The sequence below is a fragment of the Heteronotia binoei genome, chromosome 9, assembly GCF_032191835.1.
Source record: "Heteronotia binoei isolate CCM8104 ecotype False Entrance Well chromosome 9, APGP_CSIRO_Hbin_v1, whole genome shotgun sequence".
NCBI lineage: Eukaryota > Metazoa > Chordata > Lepidosauria > Squamata > Gekkonidae > Heteronotia > Heteronotia binoei.
In genome coordinates this window covers 1,819,999-1,840,037 of record NC_083231.1, presented here as the reverse complement: position 1 = coordinate 1,840,037, position 20,039 = coordinate 1,819,999, and the positions used below count along the sequence as shown (strand labels likewise).

At 46.2% G+C, this 20,039-nt stretch overlaps 1 protein-coding gene across 1 annotated transcript in view; it reads left to right on the top strand.

The window, feature by feature from the left end:
- The window catches only part of EVC2 (EvC ciliary complex subunit 2), a 72,642-nt gene that overhangs the window by 38,915 nt on the left and 13,688 nt on the right, over positions 1-20,039 (top strand). Inside the window, exons 11-15 of the mRNA XM_060247261.1 lie at positions 7,508-7,758; positions 11,186-11,645; positions 17,344-17,548; positions 18,250-18,369; positions 18,939-19,166. Coding sequence (XP_060103244.1) covers positions 7,508-7,758; positions 11,186-11,645; positions 17,344-17,548; positions 18,250-18,369; positions 18,939-19,166 — 1,264 coding nt within the window. The remainder of the gene's footprint in view (positions 1-7,507; positions 7,759-11,185; positions 11,646-17,343; positions 17,549-18,249; positions 18,370-18,938; positions 19,167-20,039) is intronic.

Below are 20,039 nucleotides of genomic sequence, written 5' to 3'. Positions count from 1 at the left end.
ATTGTTGCTCAAGGTATGGAACCTTGAGAGTGATATAGAGTTTCACACAGCATAGCGTTTTAAGGGCTACATCAAAGGAAATAGAAAAGATAGCTTCAAGACATAACATATATATGTGAATTGTTACAACTATGCAAAAATACTACCCACTACTACCATGCGGTTGAAACTTCCCTGGTTTCTATACATTCCTGCTCCTCTTGATAAGCGGTGAATGAGAACGGTTCGGGGGAGGCGCCTCTTTTCTCTCTATCATCAAAGTTACTGCATTCCTACATTTTCTACCCAGAGGTGAGAAAGGAAAAGGAAGGGAAAAGTGAGGGGGGGAGTAAGCTTTGAAATGCAACTATGGGAAAGAAAAGGTTTCAGAATAAAAGAGAGGAATTAGATTCCAATAACTGTATTGATTTAATACACAGAAATAGCATCCTTGACAGTAGCAACACTTCTGTTCCTTTAAAAGATGCATTGACATACCACAGAACCATGGCAAGAGCTTCATGCCCCTGAGAGGAGCAACACCGGGGGTCAAACACTGAATGTTAAGCAGGTTGCAGGATGGTGCTGGAGCCAGTCTGGCAGAAGACAGTTGACAGCACAGCAGCTGGAGGCATTCTGGTCACCTACAGGCTCAGTACATGGTTGGCATTGCACTGTGAATGGGGTCTGTGTTACCTGTACCCCTCTGTCTGAAAAGAACCAAAAGTAACACAAAGAAAGCCACAAGTAACACATGTGCTGATTACTGCACTTTCAACTGACTTCCAATGCACTTTTCTGATCGTTTGCAAGTAGATTTTCAAATTTCACACAGTAAAATCCAGTTGCAAAGTGCATTGAAAGTGCATTATTCAGTGTGTGTGAAAGTGTCCATGGTCTGCAGGTGCAAGAGACAGCCAAGTGGCTCAAGTGCTTGGTGTGACCACAGATCTGAGAAAGGAGCACCACCCCTGTGTTCTCCTAAGCACTTGGTGACTCAAACAGCAAAGTGCATCTGTCAAGCATGATATTTCTGGTTATTGAATCAATATGTATTATTGAACTCTCTTTCTTTTCCTCTATTCCTTTTTCTGCATAAGACTACTCTTCAAAGCTTTCCCCCCCTACCTAGTAATTCTAAAGGATTCAGAATATGCAAGTAACCTTGTCTTTGTGAGTAAATTGCCTCTCCCACCAGTTCCCATCCATACGTCTTATCAGTAAGTCAAGAATGTGTGGGAACTAGGAGATGTTGTAGTGACCAAATGAATAGTTGAATGAACCTTCTCTGCAATTCACATCTGTGTGTTATGCTTTTGAAGCTATCTACTATTGTGCCTTTGAAGTAGTCTTTAAGATTCCATGCCGTGTGAAACTATGTATCCCGTCCAAGGTATCGTTCCTTGGAGCAAGTATTGGATTATCAATAAAACTAGTCTTTGAATTAAACAAAAGCTTGGTTATTTGAAATACTGATGCTTGACATTTTGGAAGTGAACCTGCTTGGGGTTTAACTTAACTGGCAACTTTCTAACCATATGGCGCAGAGAACACCAGACAATGGCAAACTCCCTACATCCCCGGAGAGGAGACGAGGCGAACGCAGGGAGGAGGAAGCTGGGGTGCGGACCCCTTTGTGGCACATCCTAGATGCCCGTAGAGTTACGGGGAGAGGGTCTCCTCTGCACATCCAACAACTCCTCATCACCTCCAGAGGCTGGGAGCTTGAACGTCCACTACCCTAATGGAGGAGGCACCAGCTCGAAGGGAGGTGATCCTGATGCGACCTTCCCGATGGGTGAGGGTGGTGGGCGAGAGCGCCCAAGACGAGGCGTGAGCTGGAAGCTGTGGGGAACGAGACGAACCCTGACTGGAGGAGGAAGAATATGAGGATCCTGAACCCCCATGCCCAGACGAGGAGGACGAGGATCCTGAGCCTGACGATCGAGGGCTCTTCCAGATGGTGAGGAGTGAGATGGCCGAAATGGCAAAGTGTTTGAGAGATGAAATGCAAGCCAACGTCACCTTCATGGCGCAAGAGATGAGAAGGCAACTGGAGAAAGTATTACCGCCGGCAGACCCCAGAGGAGCCCCAATACCCCCTTCAGTGAGTCAGCCAACAGCACCACAACTCCATTGCCACTTGTCCCTCGAGAGTATGGTCGGGGGAGGGAGCTAGATGCCACATTCGATGGGGACCCCGAAGAAGTGGAATACTTCTCCATCCAAGCCAATAGCTACCTGCACTATTATGGGAACACCTTCCCAGATGAATTCAGTCGAGTGGACTACTTGGGGTTGAAGCTGAAAGGGTACGTGAGTCTGTACGAAACCAGTCCTGAGTTGGACACCGTGGCCGCTTTCCTACAGGCGCTGCTAACGCAGTATGAAGATCCACTCCAAGAAACCTGAGCTCTGACTGCAGCACATGCAGCTCTGACTTGCGAGATATGCAGCAAGGGTTGAAATCAGTGTGTGAGTATGCGGCCGAATTTTGAGCAAACACGGCTAAGGTTCAGGGATGGAAGGAGCTAATGAAAATCGCGCAATTCCAGAGGGGTCTGAATGTGAGCGTGTTGGACCGAGCGCTATAACAAGCCTGCCCAACCACGCTGGTAGGGTGGGTGTAACTAGTCGGTGAGGTCGAGACCAACATGAAAAGAGTGGCCCTACAACGGCAGCAGCAGCAAGGGAAAAAGGGAGGACGTGAGTCTTGGATGGGGGCAAAAGCAGATGGGAAAAAGACCAACCCCACAGGGGGGAGCTAACAAACCAGCTACCCCACGACGTTGTTTTCGATGTGGGGACCTGAATCACCTGGCCGCCAATTGCCCGGAATGGCCTTGAGGCTCCCCTTGCTCCAAAGCCCAGCACACCAAAGCCAAAGAAGAATGAAGGCTGCCTGAAGGACTCAGCGAAAGGGAGTACAGTAACCGCAACTTCAGTGGACGAAGATACTATCATCATAGATGAGCTGAGCTAGATGTCCTGGGAAGATGAACCGGCGGGAAACGGGGACAACCTGCACTGAGAGGTGCCGAGCAGCAGGTCGTGGAACTAACGGCACCACTAAGGGTGAGGATAACTGGATCTTTATTTTTTGTTCCTCTGACATTATTAAACCCAAGGTTAAAGCGATTTATTCATGTTCGGTCCCTAATTGATTCGGAGTGCACAAGAGACATAATCACACCCAAGTTGGTGGAAGCCCTGGACCTCCACAAAACTCAGTTGCCTCACCCCATACAATTTGAACAGATGGACGGGACTATAATGAGAGGGGAGCCATGCATCAATCAGACTCAAGAAGTACCAGTGGGGATAGAGAACCACTGGGACACTGAACTCTTTGTGATAGCCCCCTCTTCATTCTTTGACATTGTATTAGGGATAGGATGGCTGGTGAAGCATTAGCCTGATATTAAATGAGGAGAACAGACTATAGACTTTACAGATAAGAAGTGTGATCACTCTCGCTGGGACAAAACTTGGGGCACTGATTCACCACCTAGGAACAAAAAACTGCTTAACGATAGAAGAAGTTTGCTTGATCCCTAAGGAATACAAAGACTTGAGAAGAGTCTTCAGTGAAGAGGAAGCAAATGAACTTCCTCCCCACCGGGACATTGATTGCGCCATAGAACTGATTCCAGGGCAGGAGCTCCCCAGAGCAAAACTCTACACGATGGGGTGGGCAGAGAAAGCCGAGTTACGGAAATTTTTAGACAAAAATTTTAAAAGAGGTTTTATCCGACCGGCTAGAGCCCCCGTGCAGCTCCTGTACTCTTCAAAAAGAAGGATGGAGGGCTGCAGCTTTGCATGGATTTTCGAGGAGTTAATGGAATTTCTACCTCGAATGCCTACCCCATACCCCTAATCAAAGATCTGTTAAGCATGATGTCAGAGGGAAAAGTTTTCACCAAGCTAGATTTGCGGGACGCGTACTTCAGAGTGCGCATAAAGGAGGGGGATGAATGGAAAACCGCCTTCAATACCCCATGGGTCAATTCGAATATCTGATCATGCCATTTGGATTACAAGGGGCCCCAGGAGTTTTTACGAACTTCATAAATGAAGTGTTATGCAAATATTTGTATAAAGGGGGTTGTGGTGTACCTGGACGATATAATTATTTATTCCAAAGACTTACAATCACATGTGAAGCTGGTGAGGGAAGTATTAAGCACCCAATACGAAAACAGACTGTATGCCAAGCTGTCTAAGTGCGAATTCCACAAACGGAGCTTGACTATTTGGGATATAGGGTGTCCGGGAGAGGATTGGCAATGGACCCCGCCAAAATCCAGGTGGTATTAGACTGGGAACCCCAGAGGACAGGTAGACAGCTCCAATCATTCCTCGGTTTTGCCAATTTTTACCGTAATTTCATTCAGGGGTTCACGCAAACGATGCTACCCCTGACGGACCTTCTCGAAATGAAAGGGAAAAGTCCCGAAGCTAAAAAACCAGGGGCGAAATTAGAATGGAAAGCCAAATGCCAAGAAGCATTCAATAAACTGAAAAGACTGTTCACTAGCGAACCTATTCTCATTCACCCTAACGAATTGAAACCTTTCGTGGTGCAATGCGATGCCTCCGATGTCGCTGTGGGAGCAATACTGATGCAACCCGATGACGAGGGGGGGGGGGTTTAAAACCTTGTGCATACATTTCCAAAAAGTTCTCCCAAGGGCAACGGAATTGGTCCGTCTGGGATAAGGAGGTGTTTGCAATAACTTTTGCATTAAAAACCTGGCAATCTTGGTTAGAAGGAGCGAGGGTTCCTTTTGAGATTTGGACAGACCATAAGAATTTAGAAGCCCTCATGGGGTGGAGGAAACTGATGGAGAAACAGATTCGTTGGGCAGGTTTGTTCGCCAAGTTTGATTTTACTTTGAAACACCTTCCAGGCTCAAAGAACTTTTTAGCAGATGCATTGTCTCGACTTCCTGAGCATAATAGCCAGAGGGAAGAAGTGATCGACTCCATCATCTCACCCCATCTCTTAGTGGGGGCGGTGACTACCCATTCCAAAGCTAAGAGGGAGAACCTCGAAGAGAAATGGGGGGGGGGGAGAGAGACTGATTACTGAAGTAGAGAAGGAAGAGGACCACAGACCGGATGGAGTTATTAAAGGAGATGGAGGATTCTGGTACAAAGAGGGGAAACTCTATGTACCTGCAAGCCTTAGAAAAGAAGTACTGCAATTTTGCCATAGTAGCAAACTGTCTGGACATTTTAGTTAGTTATGTGAAAACGTTGCATTTGATGAATCGGCAGTTTTGGTGGCCCTCCCTGAAAAACGATATTTCTAACTTTGTACCCCGGGACTATTACAGCCCTTAGAAACTGCTAACAGACCATGGTCAGTGGTCTCAATGGACTTTATAGTGGAACTCCTGGTGTCCCAAGGGAAAACGGTAATCTTGGTAGTGGTGGACACCTTTTCGAAACAAGCACATTTCATTCCATGCGCTCAACTGCCTACGGCAAAGAGACTGGCCCACTTGTTTTTCCAACATGTAGTTAAATTACACTCATTCCCAGACAAGATCATTAATGACAGGGGGCCTCAGTTTGTTGCCAACTTCTAGTGGGAGTTTTGTAAATTAAAAGGAATGGAGCAAGGTCAGAGCTCAGCGTAACTCTCAGACCGACGGACAAACAGAAAGAGTGAATGTGCTTCTAGAACAATATTTACGGTGTTTTGTGAATTACCAACAATCTAATTGGGTAGAGCTCCTGCCTTTCGCGGAGTATGGATACAATAATAGTGTGCATAGCTCTACAAAAACCTCCCCTTTCTTGGTTGTGAATGGGTATGAGGGAAAGCCTTTTCCGTTGTTACCGGGTGGAACTACCCCGGACCTACCGTCCTCTTCTGAACATTGGTGGGGAAACCTAGGGAAGGTGTGGAAAGCAATACAGGAAAACTTGGATGCAGCTAAAGACACTTACAAAAAACATTATGACAAGAGTCATACTCCAGTGTGGGACTTTAAAGTAGGAGAAACGGTTTTCCTTTCCACTAAGAATTTGCCTTTGCCTGTCAGACACTGGAGAATCTTAATGTGATATTATGCTGAATATGAATAAACTGTAACATGTATCTTGACATGACTAACCCCATTTTGAGGATTTGCTACTAACCATGGCACAGAGACCTTGCATATCAAAGTAGCTCTAAAGATGTTACTAATTCCTGCTGTGAATTCCTCTGCATAGTACTAACAAAAGCAACAGTTCTTTGAAGATAGCATGCCTCAAGGAGAGCCAGCAGGGCTCCTCTGTGAGAAGAGGAACCACAAGCGATAAGGGGCCGAGAAGGTGTTACTTGTAGTTCAGAAGTGTGAGAATGTAGTATTGTTTAGAAACTCTTTGATGTAGGCGTTTAAAAGTGTGTCTTTCCCGCTAAATGATATCAGTTCCAATGCTTGCCTGTCCAGAACCTTGAGATATCAAATAAACGTCTTAACATTTGCAACAAATGGAAGTCCGTTTACTTTGAACCTCCATCGTCTGACATTGCCTCAACCATCCAAAAAACTAGCCTACAACCATCCAAAAAACTAGCCTTCAAAATAAAGAGAGTTATCAATAGTAGAACTGGAGTTACCTAAAATGTTCAGTAAAATCCACCCTGTTTTTCATTGCAGTCTACTCTGCCAAGATTCTGGAGCTATGCCTTGGCACCCTCAACCACAAGCTCCATAACCTATCCAGATTGGGGGTCAGAGTCACCATGAAGTCAAGAAAATTTTGGATGCAAAATTAAAATGAGGGGTGTATTTTTTAATTAGGTGGAAACATTTCTCACCAAGTCATGACGAGTGGGTAGAGAACTCAAATGTGCGGGCAAAAGAATTAATAAATTTTTGCAACCTGCATCCATCTAAGCCCCGGAAGAAATCTTAGGGTGGGCAGTATGTCAAGCATGATATTTCTGGTTATTGAATCGATATGTATTATTGAACTCTCTTTCTTTTCCTCTATTCCTTTTTCTGCATAAGACTTCTCTGCAAAGCTCCCCCCCCCACCTAGTAATTCAGAATATGCAAGTAACCTTGTTTTTGTAAGTAAATTGCCTCTCCCACCAGTTCCCATCCATATGTCTATCAGTAAGTCAAGAATGTGTGGGAACTAGGAGATGTTGTAGTGACCAAATGAATAGTTGATAGTACCTTCTCTGCAATTCACATCTGTATGTTATGCTTTTGAAGCTATCTACTATTGTGCCTTTGAAGTAGCCTTTAAGATTCCATGCCGTGTATCACTTCCAAGGTATCGTTCCTTGAAGCAAGTATTGGATTATCAATAAAACGAGTCTTTGAATTAAACAAAAGCTTGGTTATTTGAAATACTGATGCTTGACAGCATCCTTGCTTGCCCCTGGAAATGCATAACTAGAACTGGATATGAGCCATGGTCCATGTATAAGTATGTTCAGCATAAAGGATTCAGTTGGGTAATGAAGAGGACTAAAGTCTGGGCTTGCAAGTCTTCATGAGATTTTTCACCTTCCTTGCAGGGATTGTTGCCTGACTGAAAATCATTTGGGGGGAGTCCTGAACATAGCTCAAGATGAACTGCACTCTGCTCAACAGAAGTTTGCTCGTATCGTAAAGGAAGAGAAACAAAAACTTCATCAAGAACTGATGGCCAGAAGGCGACAAGAAATTCTGCAGAAGGTAATTGAGAACTGGGTGAGAAGATGCATCCACGGGACAAGAAATGTGAGAAGGATCCTCCTTGGCTTGATGGGTGGAGCCAGGAAGCTTTGTGAGCGCCCTTTCCCATGCTCCCCATCAGCAAGGGGTGTGCTTTGCACAGGCACTCAGTCCTAGAGGATGAGGCCCGGCTGGTGCTGCCAGCCCCTCCCTTTGCAAGAGACCCGGATGCAGGAGGGATGCCTGGTGCCTGTCATAAGCAGAATCCAGACCTTGGACTTGGGATTGGCTCATGACGGCTCAGAATCTTGCCAAGCCCAGCTGCTCCTCACATTTAAAATGTTCCACTCTTGCATTGTAGGGTCCTGCAAACAGGCAAGTTTAGCAGTTGTCCAGACATGGGCCTTCTCTGTAGTGGCCTCTACCCTGCAGAATAGCCAGCCTGAGAAGGTCAGGAAGGTTCCCACAGTCCCGATATTCCACAAGCTGTACAAACTGAATTGTTCCGGACAGGGGTCATTTCATAGAAAATGAGGTGCCATAGCTCATCAGCACAACTCATTTGCATATGCCACACACCCCTGACATCACCGGAAGGTGTACTAAATTATATCAGTTTAGCATCTACCGTAAAAAACTTCTTGAATTATAATGGTCATAATAAAACCTTACTCCCATCATACTTTTAAAATTTTAAAATACTTTTAAAAGCTGCCCTGAGCCTGCTTCGGTGGGGAGGGCAGGATATAAATCCAATAAAATAAATAAAATTACTTTCTCCTGTGTGGCCACAGTGGCATGAGGAAGATTTCCATCCGTCTGCCTTATATGTTTTGTTTATTTTCCCATTTTTTTGTGGGGGGTGGGAAATATTAGAAAGTTTGTCAGATTTTAGAGTTCAGCAAAATTCTCACAGGGGGTTTTAACAACGGGGCCCAGAAGTAAGTATTGGGGGGGAGGGTAAGAAAGAGAGAGCACAATAAAATTTAGAGGCTCCGAAATTCCTGCCCAAAATGAGGCCTGGTTCTGGAGGGTATTGTATCAGAATGGCTGAGAAGATGCTGGAGGTCCCTTCCAGCTCTATGATTCTATGCTTCAAGGAAGCGGACAGGTCTGTGGATTTTACTACTAGGTATGGTATGAGTTATCTCCTGCTGTATGCATCATCAACAACAACAACAACAAAATTTTATTTGTATCCCGCCCTCCCCGCTGGAGCAGGCTCAGGGCGGCTAACAGCATCATTCAAGTTTCAGTTATACAGAGATAAATAAAATTACATTTAAACATTAAAATTCTGGTTAAGTTTTAAAAATTAAATTAAACTAGATTGGTAAAAGTGCTAATGCTATATTTGTTTTTTATGATGGCGGTTATCATTAGCAGTTTCCTTTTTCATCAGCGAAAGCCAGTCGGAAGAGGAAGGTCTTGCAGGCCCTGCAGAATTGTTCAAGATCCCGCAGGGCCCACATTTCCTCTGGAAGTTGGTTCCATAGGCTCGGGGCTATAGAGGAGAAGGCCCGGTTATGGGTGCTTTGCAGCTTCACCTCTCTCGGTCCGGGAGTAGTCAACAAGTTTTTCCCGGCTGACCTCAGTGCTCTCTGGGGTTCATATGGGGAGAGACAGTCCCTAAGGTAGACAGGTCCTCGACCATATAGGGCTTTAAAGGTAATGACCAGCACTTTGTAACGAACCCGGTATATAACTGGCAGCCAGTGCAGTTCGCGCAGTCCAGGCTGTATGTGCTCCCATTTAGGAAGCCCCAACAACAGTCTAGCTGCTGCATTCTGCACCAGCTGCAGCTTCCGGGTTTGGTACAGAGGCAGCCCCATGTAGAGGGCATTGCAGTAATCCAGTCTCAAGGTGACCGTTGCGTGAAGCACCGTTGCCAGATCTTGGCGCTCTAGGAAGGGAGCCAACTGCTTTGCCCGCCTTAGATGGAAAAAGGCTGACTTGGCAGTGGCTGCAATCTGGGCCTCCATTGATAATGAAGGCTCCAGTAAAACTCCCAGGCTCCTAACCCGGTGCGCCGCTTTCAGCGGCGCCCCGTCGAAGACCGGGAGAGGTATTTCCCCTTCCCAAGCGCCCTGACCCAGACAAAGGATTCAGTTTCAGCCCGCTCCTCCTCAACCAAGTTGCCATATCCTGCAAGGCCCGGTCTAAATTCTCTGGGACGCAGTCAGGCCAGCCATCCATCAGCAGATAGAGTTGGGTGTCATCTGCATATTGATGGCACCCAAGTCCATGTCTCCTGGCAATCTGGGCAAGGGGGCGCATATAGATATTAAATAACATTGGTGAGAGAACTGCCCCCTGAGGCACTCCACAGTCCAGTGTGCGCCTCTGGGACTGCTCGCCCCCAATTGCCACCCTTTGTCCCCGATCTTCGAGGAAGGAGGAGAGCCATTGTAAGGCAGACCCCCTCACCCCTACATCGGTGAGGCGGCGGGTCAGTAGCCGATGGTCAACCGTGTCGAACGCGGCCGACAGATCCAGCAACATTAGCACCGCCACACCGCCCTGATCCAGGTGCCGTTGGAGATCATCTACCAGGGCGACCAGTACTGTCTCCGTCCCATAACCCGGGCGAAAGCCGGACTGGCAAGGGTCTAGGATCATCTTGCCCCCAGTGCATTTCCTACTTAGGTAATACCATTTTCTGCACTGACCTGAGTGGCCCAGGCTAGCCTGATCTTGTCTGACCTCAGAGGCTAAACAGAGTTGGCCCTGGTTAGTATTTGGATTATAGCTCACGCCCAGTCCTGGAAAAGGCCTCAGCATTTTGCTGCTGACTCAAGGTGCTTAAAACCCCAGCTGGTGCTTTATGGACAAGAGATAGGAATGGATTGCAGGCTTATAAACTAAGGCTGACACATCATACAAAGGAGGGAAAAAATAAGACAAAGAGAGAGACCATAGGAAAAGGAGGGCTTTAACTCTATATTGTCCCATCTGAACTAACGAGTCTAGCTAGAAGGAAGAGGACCTGAGGTGCTCCTTATAGAGAGGAGTCCCAAATCCAGGGGCAACCTGGGAACTACAGCACAAGGTGCCTGGGATGCCACAGGAGATGGGGGCCGGCCTCAGTAGCTGCAGGTGGAAGAGCTCAGGGCAGATCATGCTCCGATTTCTTCATGGTCTGGAGCCAGTTCTGGGTAGGAACTCATTCTGCGTGGCTCCCACCTCGAGTCAGCCTGGCAGCAGGGAGAGGAGCTCCCAGAGAAAGAGCAGACGTCCCAAAGCTGCCCCCCATGGCCTCAGTGACAGCAAGAGTGGGGGGGGTGACTGTCACGGGTGGGGGGAGTAGTGGAATGACAAGGGTGTGAGCGTCGTTGAGCGGAAGAGGTGGTTGAGGGGGTGGGAAGACACCAAGGGTAGTGTGTGTGTGTGGAGGGGGGCAATTAATGCCTTCACTTGGGTGGATGTGTGGGGGCACTTGCCCAGAGCCTCTTTCTAGAGCCCGTTGTATTTTCCTCCACAGCAGGCCTTATTTTCCTCCACAGCAGGCCTTATTCCTAGTAAATAAATAATGTTGTTGCATTGGTCACAGAAAGAAGAACAACTGGCCCTCACGTGTCCTGAGGAAGCTTCCAGAAGCCCTAAAGACATCTGCTGTTTCCTGGCTCAGTGGGAAAGGATGCTGGTGGATCACTTCACTAGACTGGAGGAGCTCACTGAAAGACTTGATAATGAGGCCAAAGAAGAACTTGTCATGCTCAGACAGCATCTGACAGAGAGAGCTAGTGAGGAAATCAGGCGCATTCACTACCAATCTGTTGTTCAGGAACTCAGTGTGCCAAAACTGTATTTGCACAAAGCAATGGAGGAGCATCAAAGGGAGCTGGCTGAGGCCACACAAGAGCTTGAGAAAGGAGACCAGGGCAGAATAATGACTGCTGAAAGACTCTTTCAGAGTAAGAGAGAAAAACTGAGCAAAGAATTTCTGAACAGAATTCGAGAACAGAAGAAAGTAAGGGACTGGGAACATTTAGTGCTTTTGTGAGTATCTGCCCTGTCTCTTTTATTGATTTTCTCACCCAGAAGAAGAAATCTTAGGCATACTTGCCAGATATACAATCTTAATTTTGATATTCTTCTTCTGCTGCTGCAAACTGTACAGAGCCTGTTTTCATTTTTTGAAAAGCCTTTTCTGGTTTAGATTCAGGTGGATCACCACATTGGTCTGAAGTAACAGAACAAAGTTTGAGTCCAGTGGCACCTTTAAGTTAATTCTGGGTATAAGCTTTCATGTGCACACAGGATAGTTACACCCAGAATTAAACTTTGTTGTCTCTAGGTAGACAGAGGAGACACCTGGCTGAGGTGTACACGTTCAAGCTAGCTGCAGCTTCAGAGTGTGGTTTGGATTTTCTTTAATGCTTTCAGGCACAAACAGGCTTTCATGGACTAGCCATTCAATTGGATCCTCTCTCACACCTATGCAAGGTTCCAACCACACTCTTTGCAATGCTACCAGGTGGGAACTGCCCTTCAAATTGCTCTTTTGTTGAAGTAGACCTAAAACTATGACTCCTCCCTGAGGTGGACCTGAACTCAGTTCCTGCTGTGCTTCCTTCCAACCTTCCATCCCTGGCATCTCCAAAAAGGGTCCAGGCAAGTAGGCGTGAAAATCCTCAGCTTGAGACCCTGGAGAGCCGCTGCCAGTCTGAGAAGACAATACTGACTTTGATGGACCAAGGATCTGATTCAGTATAAGGCAGCTTCATGTGTTCATATGTTCTTCCGGAAAGGTGATTGGATGATAAAGCAGCACTCTTAGGGGCAGGACAGCCTCCTGTCTGTCTCATCCCTATGCTCTTTGAGTTTATGATAGGCTACAGAGCATTGTCCTTTAAGGTAATGATCGGGAATAAGCAGCCATAGAAATATCTTTCATTTTAAAGTGGGACAATTGTATTTCTGCCTAAAATGGCATTTGTAAAAAATCACATACAACAATATAAACAAAAGTATAAGCAAGTAAAACTAGGTTTTATTCTTTAAAATGTAATGTTGTTAGAAAGCTGCTCTGCATTAATGCAGATATTTCTAGCTGCAAGCTGGGAAGTGTAGCCATGATATAGATCAGTGGTCCCCAACCTTTTTGGCACCAGGGATCGGTTTTGTGGAAGACAATTTTTCCACGGACCTGCAGTGGGGTGGGGAGGATTGTTTTGGGATGATACAATTGTGTACTTTATTTTGGTATGGTGGTTGTGTGTGCAGACTCTTATCTGAGAGAACTGGGTTTGATTCCCCACTCCTCCACTTGCAGCTGCTGGAATGGCTTTGGGTCAGCCATAGCTCTGGCAGAACTGTCCTCATAGGGTGTCTGTTGTAGGGAAGGAAGATAAAGGAGATTCTGAGCTGCTCTGAGACTCTGAGATTCAGAGTGGAGGGCGGGATATAAATCCAATGTCTTATTATTATTATTATTATTATTATTATTATTATTATTATTATTATTATTATTATTACATTATAATATATAATGAAATAATTATACAACCCACAGCCCAGTTGCTAACAGGCCACGGCCTGGTACTGGTCTGATATAGATGGTCTTGACTGAATGAGCCTCATGTTGTTTGAGTGGGAGAAGTAATTGGAATCTATCTAACAAAGAGCGATATTTTAGAAATCTGAAGTGTGCTTCTCCGTGATGCCCTGTTGAGTCCAATGTGAACTGTTTGGGCTGGTCATGAAAAGGCACATTTTTGCAAATTATTCTGGTGGAAGAATTACATTCCCTGAAAAACCAAGAGTTTTAGCAACCTTCTGGGTCTGTCAGAATAATCTTCCCCAAACAGCAATGTGTTGTTGTTGTTGTTGTTGTTCAGTCGCACAATCAAGTCCGACTTCTTGTGACCCCATGGGCCATGCCAGGCCCTCCTGTCTTTCACCATCCTCCGAAGTCTGTTCAAATTCATGTTAGTTACATCAGTAACACTGTCCAGCCATCTCATCTTTTGCCATCCCCTTCTTCTTTTGCCTTCTGTCTTTCCCAGCATACCTGTCAAGCAAGCGGATCTCAAAGTAACCAGTCCTTGATTTTTGAAACAAAGTATAGTGTCAGAACTTGGAGAACTTCAAATGAGACTCATTACTTTGTTTCAAAAGTATAAGACATTTATTGAGAATAACGGGTTCAGTTATCGATACATTCTTTATGCAGTTGTAACAGAAACAATAAAACCATTTCTCACACTCTAGGAGACAGTTGTCTGTTCCCAGGGTCCCTTATCTCCAAGGAGGAGGAAGGAGCCCTGCTGTGAGGCTCTGGCAGGCTGGCTTCAAAGGACACCTGCAGATGTTTTCCAGAGGCTATCAGCCACCCTTCAGTGGTTACAGTTTGTTTGAAATGCAAAGCATTTGGTTAGTAGGCATGACTGCAAGGACATGGGGTTAGTAGGCAGTTGCAATATGGAGTCGTTTAGGCTAATATCATCAAGCTCAGCATACATAACAGTTACAAGTTCTGACATATAGGTTTATTGATAATCCATGTGCTTCTATTGAGCCAAGAATTGGAACTGATACAGAGTAATAGCAGAGTGTATACTTAAGGATGGCACATCAGAAGTTCTATCAACAAAGCTACAATTACTAAACAGTCCTGTATTCATGTGTGAAAGTTCACACAGTTCTTTATCTCCCTGCGGTTATATTTCCTGGGTCCAGGCTTGGCCTGGGAAAATGTCCCTGGAGGCTTTATCTTCAAAGAGCGAATTCCTGCATTTGTTAGTAAAAGCGAGAGAGGCGCAGGGAGGAGGCACCAGCTAACTTTTCTACTTTGATGTGCCTTAGCTTTGTTTCAGGGTTAGTAACAGGTACGGTATAGCAGTTATAGTCTGATAAACATAGACAGTTATAGTGAAATGAAACATTGCTTGACATACTGCCCCCCTAAGCTCCTGCTTGGGGTTTGTCTGGGTGCAGTAAAATCTTTTGAGAAGGAGAGGGCCCCTCAGGTCGGAGGATTTTACCCATTCATCACAGCTAGGGGGAAAATATTTCCAACGGACTAAGTAATATAATACCCCCCTCTTCTTCTTGGCGTCCAGCACTTCCTGGACCTCATGATGACTCTGACCCTTCACTTGAATAGGTTTGGGTTCTAGAGGGCGGGGATGCCAGTTCGTAGCCCCCGGATCTTTCCGAAGAAGACTGCAATGGAAAACAGGGTGAATTTTACTAAATAGTTTAGGCAGTTCTAATTCCACTGTCACTTTATTGGTCACCCGTTTTATTTTGGATGGCCCCAAGTATTTGTAGGCTAGTTTTTTGAATGTTTGTAGTAATGGCAAGTTCTTGGTGCATAAGAATACTGTCTCTCCTATTTTGAAGTCCCACTCCAGAGAGTGCTTTTTGTCAAAGTGTGCTTTGTAATCCTTTTTGGCCATTTCCAGGTTGTCTTGGATCACAGCCCAGCCTTTTCCCAACGTCTCCCACCACTGCTGGCATGAAGTAGGGGGTTGGGTCCCACTGTTGCTGGGTAACAGAGGGAAGGGCTTCCCCTCATAGCTATTTACAATTTTAAACGGTGGTGTTTTGGTGGAGCTATGGAGACTATTGTTGTACCCATATTCCGCAAAAGGCAGTAACTCCACCCAGTTAGACTGTTGGTAGTTAATATAGATCTGTAAATATTGTTCTAGAAGGGCGTTCACTCGTTCCATCTGTCTGTCCGTCTGGGGGTGGTACGCGGAGCTTAGCCCTTGCTCCATGCCTTTCACTTTGCAGAACTCCCACCAGAAGTTGGCAACGAACTGTGGCCCGCGGTCGTTAATGACCTTGTCCGGGAATGAGTGTACTTTAACAATGTGCTGAAAGAACAAATAAGCCAACTTCTTTGCAGCGGGCAATTTTTTGCAGGGGATAAAGCGGGCTTGCTTTGAGAAGGTGTCCACCACTACTAATATCACAGTTCATCCCTGGGACACCAGCAATTCCACTATGAAGTCCATAGACACTACTGACCATGGGCGTTAGGCTGTGGGGGTTGGCTGGAGGAGACCTGGTATCCCCCCCCCTTTTCTTTGCCATTATGCAGACCGGGCAGGTGGCCACAAACTCTGAAATGTCCTTTTTCATGTGTGGCCACCAGAACTGACTGTTGACTAACTGCAGGATTTTCACGTACCCAAAATGACTGGCCAGTTTGTTACAGTGGCAATGCTGTAAAACCTCCTTGCGCAAAGTCTTGGGAACATACAGTTTTTCAGCATAATACCAAAACCCTCCTGCCCCTTTTGTAAGTCCTTCTGGTCTCCCTTCACCCTCGCGCTCCATTTCCTCTGGGCTTTTTCCCCGATTGTGTGGCCACTGTGCCTGCTATGGCGCTAGGGGGAATGATAGAGTCTACCACCTCCTCCCTTTGGCTCTCATGTTGGGGCAGCCTCGATAGGGCGTCAGCTAAGAAGTTTTTCGACCCAGGAATATGTTTGAGGGTGAAGTCGAACTTTGCAAAGAACCCGGCCCACCGAATCTGCTTTTTGGTCAATTTCCTGCACCTGGTGAGCGCTTCTAGGTTCTTGTGGTCAGTCCAGATCTCAAACGGCACCCTTGCTCCTTCGAGCCAGGATTGCCATGTTTTTAATGCAAAAGTCACTGAGAACACTTCCTTGTCCCACACTGACCAGCTGCACTGTTCTTGTGAGAATTTTTTAGAGATATAGGCACATGGTCTTAACCTCCCCTCTGAGTCTTTTTGCATTAATATGGCGCCTACAGCCACATCAGAAGCATCACATTGGACCACAAAGGGCTTAAGCTCGTCGGGATGAGCCAGCACCGGTTCACTGGTAAATAAGCATTTGAGTCGCTCGAAGGCCTTTTGACAGGTGGGAGTCCAAATCAACTTTGCTCCAGGTTTTTTCGCTTCGGGCCCTTTTCCTTTAGTCTTAAGCAAGTCTGTTAGGGGCAACATCACCTGGGCAAACCCCTGAATGAAGCCCCTATAAAAATTGGCGAACCCGATAAAAGATTGTAGCTGTCTACGTGTCCTTGGGGTTTCCCAATCTAGCACAGCTTGTATTTTGGCGGGATCCATTGCCAATCCCTTCCCAGAGACACGAAACCTCACACTTTGACAGTTTGGCATACTGTTTATGTTCATACAGGTTAGTGAGCACCTTCCTCACCAGTTGTACGTGGAAGTTTAGGTCTTTCGAATAAATAATGATGTCATCCAGGTACACGACCACCCCCTTGTACAAGTACTCTCTTAGGACTTCATTTATAAAGTTCATGAATACTCCCGGGGCCCCTTGCAGTCTGAAAGGCATCACTAAGTATTCAAACTGCCCCATAGGAGTGTTAAACGCTGTCTTCCACTTGTCCCCCTCTTTGATTCGCACTCTAAAGTAGGCATCCCTCAGGTCCAGTTTTGTGAATATGGACCCCTCTGACACCGTGCTAAACAAATCTTTGATCAAGGGGATGGGATAAGCGTTGGACATCGAAATCCCATTTATCCCACGAAAGTTGGTGCAAAGCCTGAGGCTCCCGTCCTTCTTTTTCCGGAACAGGACGGGGGCAGCGTGCGGGGTGGTGGCCTTCTCATTAAAACCAGTCAGGTTTTCACTAAGCATTTTCCAAACATCCACGTCCTCTCCAGTTCTTTATAAGGACGGATGTTCAGGATAGCTGAGGAGTCTCTGAGGAATGAGTTTTTTGTGTGATGCTTTCTGAACAGGAAACTTCTGGGTTCCTCCCTCTCTTTATCTGAAGAAGAATTCCTGAAACTGAAGCAAGAGTTCCATGGGTGCTTTTCCCAGATGGACGGCAGCTTGGCTATGCCAAAGATCCGGGGCAGAGTGCTGCTTCAGAAGTACCAGTCTGAGTGGAGAGAAGCAGCACTGCAGAAGGTGGCTCAGAAGATGCAAGCGTTGAGCAAGCAGGTAAGACTCGGAGCCACCCGTAGGTTCCAGGCCTCTTTCTCTGTCCCCCTTATGAAGCCAGAAAACCCTTTCTTCAGCACCTGAAGGGAAACATTGAGGGTGTAAACTCTGCTCTGCCCCGATTGAACCTTCCAGCGTTACTGGCTGGAGTAATTTTTTAGCAGGCCTGGAGATGCAGACAGAGGTGATGGGCAAAACCAGTCCCTGTAACAAGCTGTCTTATCCTGGTACCTCCAGCTCTGCATTGTCTGTTCTGACTTGGAGCAGCTCTTCAGGATCTCCAGCTGAGGAAGGTCTTCTGCTGAGGGGCCAGGCCAGGCCAGACGCTGGGAACACCCGAGAGGGAGCTCAGGAGCCTGAGACATGCCTGGGCAAGACCGGATGTCTTTATCTGAGCCATGGGGCTGTAAATTGAAATTATAAATAAATATTACAAATTATAAACAAATAACATGCAAACAAGCAAACAAACTGTGAGTTGACCCCCCCCCCCCCCCCCCTTATACCATCTGGGAACTATCCTAGCATAATGTTGCAGTTGTTACCTGTCTGTCAAGGACATTCTGTTTTCAGCACTGGTGAGGTATTTGTCTCTAAATATATTTCTACTTTGTTTTTGAGGGAATGTGTGTTAAAGTAATAATAGCTGTACCTGATTTGGCTGTTGAGAATTGACTTTAATATATGATTTTGTCTTTCAGGAAGAGCCTGAAGTCAGTAGAAAAACAAGAAACAAAAATAAGATAGATGTTCTAAAGAAATCTTTAGAGAAAAAGATTTCCATCTATGAAGAATCTTTGACAGAGCGATATGAGGACAAGGTAATGGTACTTGATGCCTGTGCTCACTGGGACAAAAGAACATCATTTTTACAGTAGTTGCCTCCAAAGCCAAGGGAATGAAGCCTTAAGAGAGCTTCTGGAATACACAGTGGGAAGCTTTATCCTGATGCTTGGGGTGGAGGTCACAAACCTAGGCTTGAACCTGGAAACACAGGCTATGCAGGGGTTCTGTATCTGAGGAGTGTGTTGGCATGGGCAGGGCAAAGGACACATCCCTGTAACTAGTGAATGACCCGAGGATCTGATACAACCAAAGGTTCTTCCATAAATGCCTGCATTGGGCAGAGAATATTTGGCTATGACCCAGCCGAGGTCTCTGTGCAGAGCCAAGAAAGGGGTGGTGGTGGGAAGTGCTCTCAGGTTGCAGCTGGCTTATGGCGGCCTCATAAGAAGGCTGTTTGCCGTTGCCTGCCTCTGCACAGCAACTGTGGGCTTCCTTGGTGCTCTCCCACTCAAGAGCCAACACTACCCACCTGGATCTGATCAAGGATTTTGTCAGCCTTGCTGTAACCAGAGATTTGGGTTTCTTCCCCCCCCCCCTCCCCCAGATTCTCAGTGAACTACAGCTGGAAAGATCACGTCAGCTGCAGGCTTTGGAGAATAAAATGGGGGAGCAGATTGCTTCTCTGCAGTTCCAAAAAGCTGCAGAAATACCAGCTACGTTGGAGTTTTACACAGCCATCGTAAAGTTATGCACTTTGCTTCTGGAAGAGATGAGAACATCAGAGACCCTGATCAACTCTGATTGGGCTGAGGTTGTAGAACAGAGCAACTGTGTAAGTAACAAAAATAGTAACTTGAGCTAAGCTTTCAAACTGTGAAGTAACTGTATTGACATTGACTTCGTTCAGACAGAACATGAAACTGTGGTTTATTTTTAACTGTGGTTGGTTTGTGAAACAAGGATTAGGTAGCAGGCAATCACTCTGATTTTGGCTTGCCTCAGTGAATGTTGGTGTCATAAGTTAGAGAGGTTGTTAACTATGGTCTTTTAAAAGGCTAGGTATTGTCAAGAGTCACTCCATCTTTGTTCCTCTTGCCATGTGTATCCAATTAACTAACAGTTATACACTGCTAATGCTGTGCTTACTATGCTGGTTATTGCTTTGAAGCATCCCCACTGCTTATCTAGAGGGAGGGTAGCATGTCTGGGAATTTGTATGTTACTATGTAACCAAGGTCAAGGGAGCCGGTCGAGAAGTAGCCGAAGAGGTAGATAACAGACACCTGGAGTGATGATAGAGTAGGAGGGAACCCATGCAAAATCCCCGCTTTTGCTTGGCGCGCTTTGCTTAAATTGTAACGGCCAGGGCAAGGAATTATAAGACCTGGGAACTGGTGGGAGAGTCAGTTCCGACAACGCCTGTAACTGCCTATGATGCTGGAATAAAGATCTTGTTTACTTGTATTTTCCTTGCCTCTGGGTCTAACATTTTGTCGGAACTGTAACCACCTCTGAGTGGCCTGAATGGGGGCAACCATAACCACCACAACCAAGGAGAAGGAACCAAAGTTCGAAGGGCCGAGGGTGACTCCTGCCACAATGATGGTTCGGAGGAGAGAATGGGGTTCCATGGATTTCCGGGAGAGTATTATTGGAGATCTGAGAGAGGACTCCCATCAGCGCAACCAACTCTCAGGGCTACAGA